This window comes from Pipistrellus kuhlii, unplaced genomic scaffold (genome assembly GCF_014108245.1).
Source record: "Pipistrellus kuhlii isolate mPipKuh1 unplaced genomic scaffold, mPipKuh1.p scaffold_m20_p_3, whole genome shotgun sequence".
Lineage (NCBI taxonomy): Eukaryota > Metazoa > Chordata > Mammalia > Chiroptera > Vespertilionidae > Pipistrellus > Pipistrellus kuhlii.
The window spans coordinates 181,289,767-181,308,603 of NW_023425529.1; the positions used below are offsets into that span (position 1 = coordinate 181,289,767).

At 44.0% G+C, this 18,837-nt stretch overlaps 2 protein-coding genes, 1 long non-coding RNA gene and 1 other non-coding gene across 5 annotated transcripts in view; 2 read left to right on the forward strand and 2 right to left on the reverse strand.

The window, feature by feature from the left end:
- On the forward strand, positions 1-14,379 carry UFSP2 (UFM1 specific peptidase 2). Of its 2 annotated transcripts, XM_036458518.2 has the most exons (12): positions 23-256; positions 869-947; positions 1,638-1,821; positions 1,903-1,969; positions 4,249-4,406; positions 4,770-4,962; positions 6,225-6,371; positions 7,957-8,121; positions 8,323-8,447; positions 10,503-10,579; positions 11,693-11,817; positions 14,264-14,379. In XM_036458518.2, exons 1-12 carry the CDS (start codon positions 155-157, stop codon positions 14,348-14,350), a joined length of 1,509 nt encoding a protein of 502 aa, XP_036314411.1. In that variant the 5' UTR covers positions 23-154; the 3' UTR covers positions 14,351-14,379. The 2 variants fall into 2 exon arrangements, 1 of the variants encoding a protein (XP_036314411.1); XR_004991495.2 differs by lacking the exon at positions 10,503-10,579 and having other exon boundaries at positions 1-256.
- On the forward strand, positions 373-536 carry LOC118731080. The gene has a single exon (XR_004991779.1). It is a non-coding gene; the product is annotated as a small Cajal body-specific RNA 1 (non-coding RNA).
- LOC123653291 overlaps positions 14,267-18,837 on the reverse strand; it is a 24,136-nt gene continuing 19,565 nt past the window's right edge. The window contains exon 3 of the long non-coding RNA XR_006743020.1: positions 14,267-14,379. This is a non-coding gene — a long non-coding RNA (uncharacterized LOC123653291). The remainder of the gene's footprint in view (positions 14,380-18,837) is intronic.
- On the reverse strand, positions 14,645-17,750 carry ANKRD37 (ankyrin repeat domain 37). Its single transcript, XM_036458527.2, has 5 exons — positions 17,559-17,750; positions 17,215-17,367; positions 16,377-16,468; positions 15,229-15,432; positions 14,645-14,988 (listed from the first exon to the last, which is right to left on the reverse strand). The coding sequence occupies exons 1-5, from the start codon at positions 17,583-17,585 to the stop codon at positions 14,964-14,966; spliced, it is 501 nt and encodes a 166-aa protein (XP_036314420.1). The 5' UTR covers positions 17,586-17,750; the 3' UTR covers positions 14,645-14,963.

Here is an 18,837-nt window from a genome sequence, read left to right on the forward strand (position 1 = left end):
TTCTTCTAAAGCATGATTTTTTTCATGGCTGTATAATATTCATAATTTTTTAACCCGCCTGCCACTTTTGACATTTAGGTTAACATCCTTATACCTGAATCTTTGTTTTGCAGATTTCCTCAGACTAAATTTCTCAGTGCAGGCTCACTGCTCCATGAATGTTGGTTCTTATTGCCACATTGACTTAGGGAGAGTTCTAACCCGTACTCCCACCATTAGTGATGCCTTAGTTTCCTCTCATCATCTTGACTACCAAGTATTATTATATCAAGTTCAGTGTTTTTGTTCCTTTCTTAAACTTGTTCTTTACCATTGGTGTTTTCCTGTCATCCTTAAGCCCCTTGTTGACTATCATGTAGAAACGTGGTCTCTCAGCACTCGATACTAGCCGAGCTATCTGCATCCTGGCCTTGTGAAACAGGCTTGCGATGTGTTGTGATAACTGGGTTGAAGAAGTGCAATATTAAAACAAAAGCCGTGAGCTTTAAGCCCAGTGTGTAAAGACACACCCTGAGTTATAACTCAGTGGCACAACTGGAAAAAAGAAAAAGAAAAGAAGTAGAAATACGTCTTAAAGCAGTGGTCCTCAGCTTTTTCACAAGAGAATCACTGGTATGGGGAGCTTTTCAAATATTATGTCCAGACCCTCCCCAGACCAATTAATCAGTTTAAGTTCGTCAAGTGATTCTGGTGTGGGACAAAAGTTGAGAACCCCTGCTTTAGAATTTAGGGTGTTCTGTTTTCTTTTTCTTCATAAAAAGAAGAATTCGTGAAGACGGGGTTGATGAATGCCTTAAATTCAGACTTGGATTTATATAAGGATGAGTTTGTTTGTTTCACAATGGGACTTTTGCTTCATCTGCCTCAGGTGATTTCAGAGACGGTGGATATACTCTTCAGAATCAGAGGAGGCCTTGACCTAGCTTTCCAGCTAGCCACTGCGAATGGTAGGTCAGCCGAAAAGCTCTCCTTTTTCACTCTAAACTTGATGATGAACTAGACCGAGATTCTCACCAGTTTGCCCATGAAACTGTGCGGGAGGTAGGATGTATTGTCCAAGACCATGTAGTTAGTAAGTTATGTAACTTAGATTTAAACTTAAGACAGCGTGTTCCAACACCACCACCAACGGGACTCCTCTGTACAAATTCAAAACAGATGAGCTTAATAGATGAATCTTAACACTGTTGTGCTGAGTGGAAGAAGCCAGATACAAAAGGCCATGTAATACATGATTCCACTTATATGAAGTGTCCAAAATAGACAAACCTGTAAAGACAAAAAATAGATTAGCAATTGCCATTAATAAGTGTAGGGGGATGAGGAATGACCGCTGGTAGGTACAGAGTTTCTTTTGGGGTCATCAAGATCTTGTGGATTAGAGAGTGATGGTTATAAAACTTTGTGAATCCAGTAAAAGCACCTGAATTGTACTCATTCTAAGAACGAATCTTATGGCCTGTAAATTTTACCTCAGTTTTTTCAAAAGAAAGGCAACAATGTTGTATAATTATTGAATCTGGGGAATGGACATTTGGGAGCCAATTTGATTTCTACTTTTGTGTGTTTGGAAGCATTCACGTTGAAAAGCGTAAAACTTTTTCTCAGTAACTTCTTTTTACGTTCTTTTAATTTAGAAATTTTTGTCCAGAAGGCACTAAAACATGTGTTGTGTGACCTGTCAGCCAAGCTGTCCTCGAATGCACTGGTGTTCAGAATCCGCCACAGCTCGGTGTACGTGTGGCCTAACAGTGACACAAACACCATCCCAGGAGAACTGACGGATAGCTCTGCTTGCAAGACCCTGCTGCGCTTCGTCCAGTGAGTATGGTTGAAGATTGCTAGGAATGTTTCCAAAATGTCATTTCATATTCTAAGCATCTTTGTGTGTTAAACACTTAGATTTGAACAGGAAGAAGATACAAAACGAAAATTCATGAGGAAGAAAGACAAAAAGCTACCAGACGTGGTAAGCAAATCACCTGCCTTCCTCGTGGTAAACATTTTAAATCCTTGAATTTGGAGTTGAGATCTTAGGAATTATTTAAAAGATAAATGACATGCCAGGCATTATATCTCTTCTTTCATATCTAAACTTTGGTTCCATTATAATAGTTCTCTTCAGCTCTTTTGAATGTTTTCTTTATTCCCACAAAAACAAAACAGCTTAAACACATTTACAGATTTTTTAAAAGTAAATAAAAAGGACTCATTTTGAAACATGACAGTAACACATTATGCCATGTGAGATACTAGATAATTTACTTTTCTTCATACTGTTCTTAGTTCTGTTGATTTTTGAACCAATACTAATGACTACCTGCCTGCCATGTGCTACAAACTTTGTGTGATATTGGAGATTTTTTAAAAAATGGAGCTACTTGTGCAAGGCAGGAAGTCGTGTGAAATTAATTTACTGTCATGTTTCTCCAGGCCGGTAGAGGAAAATAGGGTGGACTGAGGTCGGTGAGGTGGGCCAGGGACACTTCAGGAGAAGCCGAACTACACTAGCAGCTAAGGCAATAGAGAGGAGGGAAAGACTAGAAGAGAATCTGGGGGATAACATAGATTACACTCGGAAACTAACTGGATATGGGATGACCATTTCTTGCTTGAGTAAAAATGGAAGTCGAGGTTGGTTTGGGTCATGTTTCAAATGCCAGTGAGGTGTCTACATGAGCTGTTGGTTTTACCAATCTGAAGTGTACACAGAAATCGTGGGCTGTAAGTAATTATTTGAGAATTACCGATATTTGGAGCTGGACATTTTGAGGAGTACTGGTCAGCTATTTTTTTTTAAATATATTTTATTAATTTTTTACAGAGAGGAAAGGAGAGGGACAGAGAGTTAGAAACATCGATGAGAGAGAAACATTGATCAGCTGCCTCCTGCACACCCCCTACTGGGGATATGCCTGCATCCAAGGTACATGCTCTTGACCGAAATTGAACCTGGGACCCTTCAGTCTGCAGGCCGACACTCTATCCACTGAGCCAAACCGGTTAGGGCTGGTCAGCTATTTTGTAGACTGTTTTAGTCTTCCTCCTGATTAAATGCAGGTTATCATTGTTGGAGGGAGTACCACATTGAATATTGAATATTGTGCTCTTCTTAGTACATCAGATTGAAGAGGTATGTGCTACCCTGGTGTTGGTGATAGTAACTTCAAACACTTAATGTGGCATCTGCAACTATTTTTCCCCTTATAATTAGGAAGTAGCTCGTGAGAAGATAATTCAAGACTATATATATGTCCTCTTCCTCATCAAATGCTACCTCTTCGAGCATCAGCTGATCATTTTTGCCAGAATCCAACATTAAGCTGATAGTTGCAAAGTGGCGCTTTTTCTGTCATTTCATATCCAAATGTTATATGTATTAGATGACAGGAAGACTATGAGGAGAGTTTTCCTTTTCCTTATTTATGGGTTATCTGCACAGAAGCATGGATTCTTATTTTATGAGTTATCATCTGTTACTGTTATTAGTTATTTGAGGCTCATTTTCCAAGATTTGACCAATAGAAACTTCTTCAAGAGAGCGCCAGCGGTTTTTGACACTATTTTTCAGAACCTCCTACCTTCTCCCACAAGCTGTTCAGGCACATCATGTGCTCTCCCTGATCCAACTCAGGAGTCAGCCATTCCTCCGAGGAGCATGCACATGCACAACCCATACTATTCATGTTCACACAGACACTCATGTTTATCTGTGTAAGTCATGTCTGTACCTCCAGTTCTGTTCCAGCCTCACACAGCTCCTAACCTTTTCCCTGTGAGAAGCCCGGCTTCCAGTAGCCTCGGCGTTTTTCTACATTTGTTCAATATACAAATGGTATTTTCATGCCAGACAGAACCAATCCTGGTAATAGAATTCAATATCTGTTTATAGTTCTCCATGTCTTTAGAGCAGGCATCCATAGTTTAAAAGTTCCTTCAGTGTGTGGTTATTGTGTCTTATTCATTGCATTTTTTTTAATTAAGTCCAGAGAATAATATAATGAACCCTGGTGAACCTATACCAGCTCTCATGTTTATCAGTACACAGTCAATCTGACTTCCTCTTAACTTCCCACTCACCCGTCACATCTCCTCAGGTTATTTTGAAGCAGAGAACAATTTTTTGTTAAGATTTGAGCGTTTAAACGACTTACTGTAGCTTCGGTCCTTAAAAAGTCCTTTTACTTAGCCCTTTTATAGTTAGTGTTCACTGTGCTGTAAGCTGACTGTGACTGTTTGTCTTTACAGCAGCAGGTGGTAAACATAGATCTCATGCTGGAGATGTCCACCTCCCAGACCGCCGTAACCCCCGTCATTGAGAGAGAAATTGGAGGACACCACTACGTCACCATGACGTTGCCGGTGGATGCCGTTGTGTCTGTTGCCCCCGAAGAAGCCTGGGGGAAGTAGGTATTCCAGAGTGCTCCTGCCCCAACGTGACAGAGGCCACTTCTGACTCTCATGTAGGCACATCCAGGGTGTGGTGGTAGTTTTCAGTGTGACTTCCTCCCTGCTTTTTAGTAAGAGACATCTGGTAATTAAGTATTTGGAGGAAATAGGGTTGTCTGTAACATGTATAAGGTTTTCCCTTTACCCAGAAGAAACGGAGTTTATTTAACCTTTTATAAGTTAGACTTCCTCTAATTAACGTGGCCCAGTCAAGTGAGGTTTTTGGTACCACATTAAGGATATATTAATTCCACATTCATTTCTCATTTATCAGAGCCGCTGTAACTTCTGTTAATGCACTTGTATGTTTTCCCCCACAGGGTTCGTAAACTTCTAGTGGATGCAATTCATAGTCAGCTGACTGATATGGAAAAGTGCATTTTGAAATATATGAAAGGAACCTCCATTGTGGTCCCTGAGCCGCTGCACTTTTTATTACCGGGGAGGAAAAACCTTGTAACAGTTTCATATCCATCGGGAATTCCGGACGGGCAGCTGCAGGCCTACAGAAAGGTGAGATCAGGTACTCTTAGAAAAAATAAGGCTGTCATCCATATCATAGTTAATTACATATTTCTAATCAAATTATTTTACGATTTACTAGTAATCTTAAAGTGTGAAGCCCGACTATTCATTTTACATATTATTTCATTTCTGTTCTCATGGAACTTATTTTAAGTATTTCGAGTGAAAAAGTATGTGAAACCCATATGTAACATTTGAATTTTATATGCTGAGTGTGGTTCATATGTCCTATGAAACTATTCAGTTTTCCATAATGAAATGAAGAATTGAAATGTGCTTCCATCCCTAGAGAATGTGATGAGTGTTAATAAATTCCTTTCCCTTTCATTCCTCCAAGAATTGTGAGAGATTACAGTTAGGGGAGGGCAGTCAGGATCCATGCTGACCCTAGTTAGGAGTGACAGTAATACTCACCCCCACCCCACCCCCACGCCCCCGGCTTCTTTGGTTTTATTAGAGGCCTTTGAAGAAAGCACAATCAGCACTCAAAGCCATGAGGCTTACTGACAAAGTGGCTGGCTTTAGCCATTGTCCGGCCACATCAGAGTCTCTTCCTGAGATGCCCTCTCGTGTCCCTGAGATACGGAACCCTCTGCCCACCTCTGGGCTAGGGGAAGTGATTTGTAGAGGCCACAGCTTCCTGAGCTAATGATCCCCTCACACTGCCAGAGCACACAGAAGATGTGAGGAAGAAAATGTCCAACTTTTCAAAGTAACTGTTACACATTTTTATAATGGGAATGTTTTTGCATTTTAAACGTGTGTATTTTTATTTCAGTGCCGTATAGGTTGGTTTCATAACCACCAATTTCTACTCTGAAATTTAATCACTACCCCTTATATTTGTTAAGTACTCTAAGCATGACTTTTTAAAATAAGTATATTATTGTTAGTTACAGTTTACTCACAAGGCTGTTTCAAAACCAGTCTTTATCAGGATGTAATTTAACAGACTGTGTTACAACAGGTAGTTAATGTTAAATGATCTCAGTGCTCTCACACTTGACAAGTTATTTTCATTTTTCTGTGTTCTCTCCGTTTCTACCCACATACATAGCTAGGCAAAAATAATCTTGTTTGGTTTTAGTTTGTTCTCACACTCTTTGACCTTAGAGAATTAAATCATAAGTGTATTTGATAATTTTCACAACTGATATATAATTTTCTGTCTTATATCTTTAGTTTGACTTTATTGACTAGAAATTTAAATCGTTTAACTGTTTTTCCCCATTGATTCTGACTTCCTTTAGGAGTTACACGATCTCTTCAATCTGCCTCATGACAGACCTTATTTCAAAAGGTCTAATGCTTATCACTTTCCAGATGAACCATACAAAGATGGTTACATTAGAAACCCACACGCTTATCTCAGTCCACCCAACATGGAGACTGGTATGGTGAGTTTAATAATTCCTTACGAGAGTCAGCTGATCACCATTGTCAATCGTTTTTTGTTTGTAAGGATTGATTCACAATGTATGTCACTCCTAAAATGTAATTTATCATCCATTTCTTTTAATAATCAAGTGCTTCAGATAGCAGCAATTCACAGTGGTCTAAAAGGTTAGGAATATCTAGCATGGACTACATTTCTCTGCCTAAAATCCCTTCCCCCTACTTCTTTATAAGCTTGTCCAATTTTATTTCCGTTCTGAACCTGAGAAATCATGCTAATTAAGGACATATTCTATCCAAACTACGCTGTAGCAGAAGTCTAATAAGACCCTACAATGTTTTTCTGTGCAGCATGTACCTGCTTGCAAAGCGTAGATTTTCCTGAAGCTGCTGAAATGAGCGAGGGGAAGGTCCCTTTAATTAGAAAAGACCTTGTGATGTCCAAGATAGGCGTGTTTGCACAGCTGGCCGCCCAGCACAGAGCCGCTGCCTCAGTCCCAGGCCCACATGGACTCCGTGGTGACCTCTCCGCTGCTCGCTCTGCTGTTCCAACTGTGTGCCTTCTCTCCACTCTGTCTTTTCTCAGCCTCGGAGCTGCTGTTTCCTCATTGTTGCTTCTTATTGTAGCTTTTCCTCCTGCCTTGTCGCTACTTACAGTGTGCATTGTTTCAGCTTCACACCCTGCTCCTTTCTGCCCGATTCACTCTGCACCTTCAGATCCCCACGGCAGAAAAGTCGATTGGCATTCTGCTGTGGCATTTGTCCAGTACCTGCTGAGTCCCAGGTGCTCTGTAAGGAAATCTTAAGTAAAAATGAACATATGACTCTGTGTCTGCCCTACAGGAGTTAGGGGCCCATTGCTAGGCCTGGCCAGCAGAGTGCGCTTGGGACAGCTGTTCCACCTGCTTCCCATAGAGTAGGGGTGTCGAACTCAATCAGAGAAGGGGCCAAAATCTAAAATCCAGCCTAAATCTCGGGCCGAATGGTTTACTGAACAGTCATAAACTGTCATTGTGATGGAAACGCAGCGGAGTGCAGTGATGACAGCGCGGTGCGGGCCACATTGCAAGGCCTGGCGGGACGGATTTGGCCCGCGGGCCTTGTGTTTGACACATGTGCCATAGAGACTCGGCGGGGCACTCACACTTGCTTGCATACAAGTTCACCTGTAGTCAGCATGTCAGTGATCCGATTTCCTTTATTGTGCTTCTATAGGAAATCTTGAGACACTTAAGTTAAAAGTCTTACTCTAGGGGTGTCGAACTCAATCAGAGAAGGGGCCAAAATCTAAAATCCAGCCTAAATCGCGGGCCGAATGGTTTACTGAACAGTCATAAACTGTCATTGTGATGGAAACGCAGCGGAGTGCAGTGATGACAGCGCGGTGCGGGCCACATTGCAAGGCCTGGCGGGACGGATTTGGCCCGCGGGCCTTGTGTTTGACATATGTGTCTTACTCTGTGAGGCATAGAATCGCAGAAGAGGAAATACAAAACTGAGAGTCTCAAGCAGTACCTCTTGATGGTTTTCTAGTAGGTTATTACCATAAACGTTTTCTCTCTCTCAGACTCTATTCTCTTTATACAGGTTTATGTGGTCCAGGGCCTGTATGGTTACCATCATTACATGCAGGACCGGATGGATGACAACGGCTGGGGCTGCGCCTACCGGTCACTGCAGACCATCTGCTCTTGGTTCAAACATCAGGGGTACACAGAGAGGCCCGTTCCCACACACAGAGAAATCCAGCAGGTACAGAGCATGCCCTTTTACATGACGAGCACGTGTACATTTCAGTAGCCCTTAATGTACCATTAATTATTATTAACTCATAGTACAGACTGATTTCTGTTTTGAAGGAAAAATGTGTCCTGCTAATCAGGGAAAAGGCCCTACCTATAATTTTAATAACTGTCTTGTGTATGGATCTCTTTGTATTTTCAATACAAAAAGGCTCTCGTTGATGCCGGGGACAAACCAGCAACCTTTGTGGGATCGCGGCAGTGGATTGGATCTATCGAGGTACAGCTGGTACTGAACCAACTGATTGGCATAACTTCAAAAATACTGTTCGTCAGGTAAGGACACTGAGAAAGAAAGAACATCATTTCAAATTGAGACTATCGTTTCATTAAAATAACAGAAAATTTATGTCTTTCCCCATTTGTTTTCACTCCTTTCTCTTCCTCCACATTGTCTGATTATTTTGTAAATATCACTTTTTAACTCTAATTTTTTTATTAAGTTAATCTTCAGAAGACTGGAGTTTATGATATATAATACATACTTATATGGTTGAGGCCTAATTTTAGCTGAAAGGAGAAAAACTTGGATATATGTCAACTTTGAGTGTAGTTAAAGAAAATCAAGTTTTTTTGTGCTCAAGTTTTTAAAAAGTCTTGAAAGGAGAAAATCAAGTGTTGATCTACAACTGACCTTTTTGTTTACCTCTTGCACTTTTTCTCCTTAAGATGTTAATAAAGGAATTATGTGGCTGAATAGTCATTTCACTTTTTCCAGTATAGCTTAACCATAATCCCAACATTAAGCTATGAGCAAATCTAAATTAAATACTATTGATTTCTTTTTTATATATATATATTTTTTATTGATTTCAGAGAGGAAGGGAGAGGTAGAAAGAGAGAGAAACAATACTGAGAGGGAATCATTGATTGGCTGCCCCTTGCACGCCCCCTACTGAGCTTCAAGCCCACAGCCCGGGCATGTGCCCTCAACCGGAATAGAACCTGAGACTTTTTGGTCTGCAGGCCGACACTCTATCCACTGAGCCAAACCAGGCAGGGCAATACTATTGATTTCTGGGACAATAACTAGCTTCTTCCTTTGTGATCTTATGTTTTAAATACACTTTCTATTATCACTACCTTGTAAATATAGTAACTTTATTCTCATTTAGCCAAGTACTCTAATACATCTGCTTTCACTATTGCAGTTTGGATTGGCTGTGGAAATCAGTGCCAACAAATAAATGATAGGTTAAGTAGTGAAGTATAGCTGATTAAAAGTTGAAAAGTGGAGGTTTTGGCACATTAAAACATAAGGTCCTTACTAGGCAAGGGCTAAGGTTTAACACCACCTGACACCTCAATTCAAAAAAGTCTTCATCTGGCCGTCTTTGTCTTCTCAACAGTACAAATTGTATAGAACATTGTAATATTCCCTAAACACATTATGTTGTTGCCCTGGCCGGGTAGCTCAGTTGGTTAAAGTGTTGTCCTGATACACTAAGGTTCTGGGTTCAATCCCTGGTCAGGGCACATACAAGAAACCACCAATGAATGTATAAATAAGTGGAACAACAAATTGATGTTTCTCTCTCTCTCTCTCTCTCTCTCTCTCTCTCTCTCTCTCTCCTTGCTCTCTAAAATCAATTCAAATAATAAAAATAATATGTTGTATTTGAAAACATGTTTTACCTTTCACACTGGCTTCACAGACATTGTCTGTTTTAGTCCTGGACTTCCTGTCCTGTAGACAGGGCAGATATTAAGCTCCCAATTTAAGATGAGGAAATACAGACTCAGAGTCTTAGCATGAAGACAAGCACCCAGTATTTAAAACTGGTTCTCCTGAAATAAATCCACCCATAAGGCCCCCTGGGTATCCAGGTGACCACTTTCAATCTCAGGTTAAAAACCCAGACCTCCTTTGTGCAGTTCAGACATGAAGCACCAATGTAGTCTTGCTTCTTTCCTGGCGTATCTAATGGCCTTAAATGTTTAGAAAGGTTATAGTGCTTTAACTTGCTCAGTAAGTTCCTTACCACTTAGCTGCATTTAAAATCATATGGGTGGGGTTTTGTGTGTTATTTTTTAATGTTTTTATTGATTTCAGAGAGAGGGGGGAAGGGGAAGGGATAGAGACAGAAACATCCATGAGAGAGAACTCTCAGTTGGCTGCCTCCTACACGCCCCCCACTGGGAATCAAGCCTTGACCAGGAATCCAACTGGTGACCTCTAGATTCATGGGTTGATGCTCAACCACTGAGCCACACAGGCTGGGCTTTATGGTTTTGTGTGTTTTTTAACCAAGAAAGAAAGCAAAAGTGGCTCCATTTGTATGAACTCAGTGTCAGAGATGATTCGTCTGATAGAAAACGGTTTCTTTCCAGCCAGGGTTCGGAGATGGCTGCTCAGGGACGGGCCCTGGCCAATCACTTCCAGAGCGAAGGCACTCCGGTGATGATCGGTACGGGTTTGGGACATCCTGGGCTCTTAGGTGGCATGGAGAGAATGTAAAACTTGCCGTTAGTATAAGTATTTACAGTCACGTAAAATCAGTAATTTTAAACCACTTTAAAATGAGCTTTTACACCATACACACTGACCTCCAAATTCCTTTGGAGATTTTTAAATGCGCAAGGCATTTAAAGTTATAACCAGAAGAAAATGCTAAGGAGATAAATGATAAAGGTGTGCATATAGATAGAGGAGTTGAAAGCTTCATGAAAAAGAGGCCTGAGCATCGTAAGTCTCAGGTCTGTCACTAACTTGGCCCGCTACTGCAGATTCCATTGCTGCAGATTGCTTATCTGGGCTTTATGCATAAAATAAGAGGACTGATTTGTTCATCTAAAGATTCATATTCTGTGAGGGACAAGATGGATCCTGTGATGGCAGGGGAGAGCTCAAATGGGCGTGGAGGAAGGAGAGGAAGGCAGACTTCAGCAGAATAGCAGGAAGCACTGAATGAGTGGAGGCTGTCTCCTCGGAGACAGCACGCCCTCTGCTGAGTGGAACACAGCAGTGGCTGTTTCTCTGGTGGGAGGAGTTTTTTTGTGTGTTTTTTTTTTAATATATTTTTATTGATTTTTTTACAGAGGAAGAGAGAGGGATAGAGAGTCAGAAACATCGATGAGAGAGAATCATTGATCAGCTGCCTCTTGCACACCCCCTACTGGGGATGTGCCTGCAACCAAGGTACATACCCTTGACTGGAATCGAAACCAGGACCTTTCAGTCCCCATGCTGACGCTCTATCCATTGAGCAAAACCGGTTTCAGCCTGCTGGGAGTTGTTTACCAGTAGACCCTCTGTGGCCCTTTCTAAACCCAGTTTAGGTAATTCCATGGATATGGCAGTGGAACATAAGCCTTCTGATTATAGATATGATTGAATCTTTTCTGTCTTGAAGATGTAATTTTATCTTTCCAGAGTGTATTTGACATTGTGGCCTTTTACAATGTAGGCTAGAAAATTTTAATGCTGTTGAATAAATTAACAGGCAAAGCAATCTTTTAAAATTGAAAAGGAAGTTGAGATTAATGTATGCTTCTCATATTTCATATTTCCTCTTCTCCAGGGGGAGGAGTTTTGGCCCACACGATACTGGGAGTCGCGTGGAATGAGATTACAGGGCAGATAAAATTTCTGATTTTAGATCCACATTATACTGGCGCTGAAGATCTGCAGGTTATTTTGGAAAAGGTACGTATCTGTTTAACACAAATTTAGATGCAAAGACAAAGAAGCCAGAGCCAGAGGAGAGCGCAGTGGCTGTTAACAGGACGGATAATAACCGAGGGCAGTGACCCTCATTCTAAGGAGGCATCTGGGCTGTGGTGAATGACTGTCCCTCTGCTAGGACGATAAGAGGGAAATAAAGTAAATTGAAAAGAACCATTTGGGTTAGGTTTATAAAAATGTTCTCAGTTACTGAACTTAATAACGGAGCACAAAGCTCATATATGGATTCTTTGGGAGATTTTTCAGTTTTGCACAAACAAATGTACTGAGGTCTATCAGTGCCTTGAAGTAGGAGAGTATAAAACCTTTTATCATTTTAGAATTAACCAATAATAGCTAAGCAGGACGCTGGACCTTGTGGAGGCCTGACTACTTTTCAGCTGTTTACATATAACTTAATCTCATGCTGTGAAGGATTTGGACAGAATAATGGGTTTGCTATGTTAGTGCATATAAGAAACCATGAAGCCAAGGCCTGGCCATCAGTGCAGAAATATTGACTCTTATTTGATTCAAGAATCTAAGGCACTGAGTCCGCTTGGGCTGCTACACAGAATACCACAGACTGGGTAACTTATAAACATCTGACATTTATTTCTCCCGGTGCTGGGGGCTGGGGCATCCAAGATCAAGGCGCCAGCAGATAAGCTGTCCATTGAGGCCCACTTCCTAGTTCACAGGCAGCTGTCGTTTTCCCCGTGTTCACAGGTAGGAGAGATGAGGGACCTTTCTGGGGCCTCTTTAAAGAGGGCACTAACCCATTTGTGAGGGCTCCACCCTCCAGAGGCCTCACCTCCAACTATTGCATTGGGATTAGGTTTCAACCCATGAATTTTGAAGGGACACAATCAGTCTATAGCAGGGCCACGGGGAAGGTCTGCCTCTGCCGCTTTAACCTCTTGTGGAGCTTTCCTGCTTGACATTCCCGGCCAGTCCCCTCAAAGGAGAGCACGGCTCCCCCTCCACTCCCATCAGTCTCTGGTTTGGGCACCCTCTCTGCCCACGTCCCTTAAAAAAAACAGCCTGGTTACCTGGAGAAGACCTGCATGTGTGAAAGGAACACAGGAAGATTAAACGGAGATAGTATACGCTCTCCTTCCTATTTATCGTTAAGAACACAGGTGTTAGGACATTAAAATTATTAGAGGAAGTTTTGCTGAAAATAGTAGATAATAAAAAGAAGCTTATTGTGTATAGCAACATGTCTCAAACAAACCAAAGTTAAAAATATATATATTCTTACTGATTTCATAGAGGGAGGAGGGAAACATCAATGATGAGAGAATATTGATTCCTGCATGCCCCCTACTAGGGATCGAGCCTACAACCAAGAAATGTGCCCCGACCGGGAATCGAACCATAGCCTCCTGGTTCATAGGTTGATGTCAACCACTGAGCTACACCAGCCGAGCCACAAACCAAATTTAACAGCTGGGGGCAGGGGCAGTAGGACTGACTTGGGGGTGGGGGAGGGGGCATTTAATGTTTTACTTTCATGTGATTTGAACTTTTATAATGTTTATCTTATTTTTTGCAATCAAAAACAGAAAAACACTAAAGAGCATCTCTGGCCTCCACACTAAAGGGTCCGCTAACACACTCTTTTGGAGGAGGTCTGCTCTTTGACCTTAGGCCTGACAGCACCCTGCAGCCTCCGAGTCAGGCAGGGAGGGAGGGAGGGAGACCAGGCTTGTCCCACACTCGGTGGTACTTTAAGAGTCCTAGCTAGCCTCCTCACACGTATTTATCAAACAAAGCTTTTCATTTCATAGTCATAGAACACAGACAAGATGTTAGCTGGGTCTTTAAGAAAATAAATCAATGGCCCTAGAAGAAATTCGATAAATTTTTATATTCACAATGAGATTTTGTTTGAGAGTAATTTTCTCTGCTGGAGAAAAGGATGAATGCTGACATGAATAGAAAGTGGAAATGATTACAGCCTGAGGGAAATGAATGCCACTCAAAGGGCGAGCTCAGATTTCTCTCGACCATATTTCCTCAGCTATGATGCCTCTGCATGGTGCACAGCAGTCTTTTATGGACTGCTGAGGAAAACAGACTGCCACTTAGATTGTCCCAGGCCTCTGCCTGCCAGAATGGCAAAACTGTACATCTTAGCATCAATAAAATGTGGACTTTGAAGCCATAGTTACCATAGGAAGCTTCTCTTTATTTTACTGATTTATGATGAAACACAGTATAATTAATTTTTTTTTTATCTATCTGAAAGGGATCCAAATAAATTATTTTCTATGCTTTATACAAATTAGGATCCTTGAGTTAGATAGGTACTTAAGAGTCTTATTCCAAGATCCTATTGGAGCAGGATGGTAAAATTTTATAATTTTGGTCCTATAGTCTTGTACCTTTGTAAAATGTTTTCCTTTCCCTTTTCCCAATCTAGGGCTGGTGTGGATGGAAAGGTCCAGACTTTTGGAATAAGGATGCGTACTATAACTTATGTCTTCCTCAGCGACCAAGCATTATTTAAAACTAGAGGCCCAGTGCACGAAATGCGTGCTGACAGGGTGGAGCAGAGGAGTCCCTCAGCCCTCTCCCAGTCTGGGAACCTCATGATCAATCACCCCGAAGAGGTAGGCCCTGCACACCCGCTGCTGTCCACTGGTCCGTGGCCTGGGCCTCCCTCTGTGGGTGACCCATCACATCGCACCTGCCTTGGCTGGCCTGGTGCCAGTGGCTGTCATAGCGTGGTTGTCCAGACGATTCTGCTGCTCGGTCGATTTGCATATTACACTTTTATTATTATAGATATCTTGGACTCAAAGACTGTAAAGTTTATTATAAATTTATTAATAAAAAATAAGTTTAATTTTTCAAATGAATCCTGGTGTGTAGTTGGATGGTTTAACCTTGATTTTTCCCAAAGGTTATAAATTCCACACAAAAAAAGAATTTAGTCTTTAGACATTCCTTTCAGAACTCAATAGACAAAGCATGTGCAACCACAATAGTGTCGGCATGTAAATACATGTATTCATAAATGTTCTCTTCACTTAGAAGAAAGTTCTCCTCCTTCTCAGAAGGACTTTAGATGCCCGAGGAGCAAAAGCCATGGCTTGATGCTGAGCGGCAGATCTGCCTCGTCACACCTCCTCAGACCCAAGTCGTCTGTTAAAAACACGTTCACATTAAAGTCTCTCTTAACAGGTTATCTCCCCAACCTTCTCTGCAGACAATCTTTGTCTTTTCTAGAATCTACTAGTAGTTACTAGAACCGATCTTAAAACGTGTTAATGAGAATGAAAAAGACACACGAAATAAGACTGCCAATATTTAAATGAAATAATAATTTCTGTGCCAAATAAGAGACCCTTGAGGAAGGAAGAACAAAGAAGCTGAGTTACTTACGGACACTTCCTTTTCCCACTTGTATTTCCTGCACTCGCAGAACTTCGTTTCTGCCTGAGCACCGGCACACAGGGGTCTCTGTGGGACGGTTCTCCTGGGTGTTCTGTCTGCATACGTTTAATCGCTGTGAGGAACTTGGCACATTCAGGAAATCCACACAACCAAGCAAGATCTTCAGCTGTTTGCCCATTCTTATTACATAAGCTGAATTTAAAATAAAAACCGAGTTAAGTAAAGCTTGACAAGTGTTTAGCCTTTTTAAGAAAAATATATGTGTATATATATATATATCTTTCTAACAAAGGAGCTTTGGGTTCATACAAATGTTGGCTGCAGAATAGCAGAGGTGAAGGAAGCGCAGAGAAATTCCACTTTTGTTCGCTCTGGTGTTCTCAGGGGCTAGCACAGTCCAGCACAGAGTGGGCATTTCAGTTTTGAATGAATGAAAGAGCATCTTGTGTTCGAATAAGGGGTAAGTACCCAAGAAAATCCATGAGAACTTGGACAGAATGGATTTTCCTAAACCAATACTAAGGTGTACTTCTGCCACCTCTGATTGCTCAGGATCCACTTTTCACTTCTTCAAAGTGAGCAGTATCGGATATTAGCAGCCTGAGTTAACATTTAAATGATAACACCAAATTATCAATTAGACAAGCATCTTTTTCAAAATATATTTTTATTGATTTCAGAGAGGAAGGATAGGGGGAGAGAGAATCATCAATGATGAGAGAGAATCACTGATTGGTTGCCTCCTGTACACTTCCTTCCCCCACTGGAGATCAAGCCCATAACCCAGGCATGTGCCCTTGATCGGAATCGAACCTGGGACCTGTCAGTCGGCAGGCAGATGCTCTATCCACTGAGCCAAACCGGCTAAGGCAGTGGTTGGCAAACTCATTAGCCAAAATAGCCAAATATCAACAGTACGACTGAAATTTCTTTTGAGAGCCAAATTTTTTAAACTTAAGCTTCTTCTAACTCCACTTCAAAATAGACTCGCCCAGGCCGTGGTATTTTGTGGAGGAGTCTCAGTTTGCCGAGCACGGGGCTAGGGCAACAAGCATCTTTTTAAAAAGCACATGTAATGAAGCTTCAGAAGTCTGATTCACTTAATCCAACTTAAAGCCACCGAGTTTAACACTTACTCAATCTGGGCATCACTGGCTACAAGCAGGCTAAGGCATTCCAGGCTTCCCACTCTGGCTGCCTTGTGGAGTGGAGCTTCGCCAAAAACATCCTTAAACATAAGACAACACATGTCAGTCTCCCCATGATGAAGTCTAATTATCGTTTGAGGAACCGATGTGAGGAAGATAGCTGGACCTGACTGTACTGGGCTGAATTTTTTCAAGTTTTGTTTTTTAAATAAGGGCCTGCAGGAAGCAACCAATGGGTATGTTTCTCCCGGTCTCTCCCCCTCTCTTCCACTCTCTAAAACTCAAAGGAAAACATACCCCAGGTGAGGAATAACAAAAAGTTACCTAGAAAACTTAACAGTTGTGAGCATGCCTCACCAATATTTCAGTTGCTATACTGAGACTTCATTTGATAACACAGGAAGTGTTCCTTTTGAAATTGCAGACCTGTATGTGCCGTCCAATGTAGGAGCCAGTAGGCATATATGTGGCTCATGAGCACTTGAAATATGGTTTGCCTGAAATGAAATGTGCTGTAAATATAAAATACACATCGGATTGAAAAGACATACGAAAATGTAAATTATCTCAGTAATGTTTTATACTGAGATGTTAATGTGGATAAATTGGTTTAAATTATAAATTTCATGTTTCGTTTTTACTTCATTATTGTGGCTCTTACAAAAAAATTTAATCACATACGTGTCTCGTGTATTTCTCTATTGGACATCGCTACACAGACCTGTTTCTAACAACTGAACTGAAAGCCCCGGAGACTAAGAAACGTGTGTGTGTGTGGGTTTGGGGTGGGGCGGAGGGTTGCGCACAGTAACCGTTACCCGGTTACCTGCTGGTTGAGGTCCGCGCCGGTCTGCAGCTGCCAGAGAAGAAACCAGGCCCGGCCGCCGCCCGCGGCCAAGTGCACAGGCGACTGCTCGCAGGGGTCCGGGGGTGCGTTGACCGAGGCCCCGGCCGCCAGCAGAGGCGTCAGACTCCCCACCTGCAGGAGGAGAGCAGCTCCAGCACCCCTCTCGCCTGTCCAGCCCCAGCCCTCCGGGGGCTGAACACCCCCCAGCCCTGCAGAGGCGGCAGCGCCCGGCGCTCACTGCACAGTCACCCCCGCTAAGCGCGCCCCAGAAGACGGACACCTGGAAGCTTCCGCCTGCGGGACACAAAGGGTCTGCGTCTCACCTCTGAGTTGCAATCAAGCAGCAGCATCTTCCGCCTGAAGCCGAGCGCCGGAGTCGCCGGGCTTGCAGAGCAGCAGAGTGGCCGGTAAGTGTGCACCAGCCGCCCCAGCGCGGGGGAATTTAAAGTCGGCGGGATGGGGTGGGGAGCCGGCCCTCGCCGCCGCGCCCCAGCTCCCGCCGCGCCCCGGCAGCCTGACCCTTGGCTGCACCGCCCGGCCCGCCCCGCGGCCGCGGCACGTACGCAAACACACACACGTGCAACCCGGGCCCGGGAGGAGGGAGGAGGGGGAGGGACCGGCGCGGGCCCGCCAGCCGATTGGCCACGGGGAGGTGCCGGGCACGCCCACCTGGGGGCGGGGCCCTGGGCTGCCCCGCGGAGCGCCAGTGCGCGTGCGCCGTGGGGGGCGGTGTCGGAGCTGCGCGTGCGCGGCGTCCTTGCGGCGCCCGGGTGACGGCACGTCCCGCGCCGGCGCGGCCCGCCCTCGGTCCCGCAGGGGAAGCGGGAGGCGCGGGGAGCCCGCGGTGTCTGCCGGCGCGCACGTAGCCAGGAAGCGGGGAGCTATTAGCAGCCCCGCGGCCCCGCCCGTGCCAGCCAGGGCCCCGCGGGAGCTGGCGCCGCGCCGCCCGCGCCCCCAGCGCCGGGGGGGACTGAGGTCCCAATGCCTTCAGTTCAAAGTCGCCCCCTCCGTCCCCCTCCCCCAGGGCGGGAAGGATAAGCGGGTGGGGTGGGTGGGGTGAGATGTGTCCTGTGGCCTAAGGGGGTGGGTTTTCCCGCAGGACTGCCCTACCGGCCCTCCAAATTAAATGATTTTTCGAGCCCGGCCCGCTGGCCTCGTGGGGGTCTGTGCAAGCAGCTGCCATCGGGACGAGCGCCCTCCCGGCCGCCGGGCTGGGCCCCCGGGGAGGTGCGGGGTCCCAGCAGGCAGCCGGGCTGGTCCCCCGGGGGGGGGGTGCGGGGTCCCAGCAGGCAGGCGGGGCTGGTGGGGAGGGGGCCGGCCGGGGAGGGACGAGCCCGCCCTGACAGCGGGGACAGAGGGGATAGGTGAAGGGGCCGGGCCTGGAGGGCTATGCCCCACGGGCAGCGCCCGCACAGTCTCAGCTGGTCCCCGGGGAGAGGGGGCTGTGGACTCAGCTCTGCTGAAGCTCTTTACACTTAAGTTTATAAACAAACTGTTAGCTCAGGACTCATTCCTTTTTTAAAAAAAATTAATTTCTTTATTAAATTAAGGTATCACATATTTGTCCTCAACCCCCCCATTCCAATCCCGCACCCCCCTCTA

What these genes read in the sequence shown, in the direction of transcription:
- UFSP2 (XM_036458518.2), top strand. Translation starts at nt 155, where the DNA reads ATGAATGTTGGTTCTTATTGCCACATTGACTTAGGGAGAGTTCTAACC. An exon ending in CTCATCATCTTGACTACCAA is followed by an intron (nt 257 to 868) that starts GTATTATTATAT and finishes CATCTGCCTCAG; the next exon opens with GTGATTTCAGAGACGGTGGA. An exon ending in ACCCTGCTGCGCTTCGTCCA is followed by an intron (nt 1,822 to 1,902) that starts GTGAGTATGGTT and finishes TTAAACACTTAG; the next exon opens with ATTTGAACAGGAAGAAGATA.
- ANKRD37 (XM_036458527.2), bottom strand. Translation starts at nt 17,585, where the DNA reads ATGCTGCTGCTTGATTGCAACTCAGAG. An exon ending in GCGCGGACCTCAACCAGCAG is followed by an intron (nt 16,469 to 17,214) that starts GTAACCGGGTAA and finishes CTTATGTTTAAG; the next exon opens with GATGTTTTTGGCGAAGCTCC. An exon ending in AGTGGGAAAAGGAAGTGTCC is followed by an intron (nt 14,989 to 15,228) that starts GTAAGTAACTCA and finishes TGTTTTTAACAG; the next exon opens with ACGACTTGGGTCTGAGGAGG.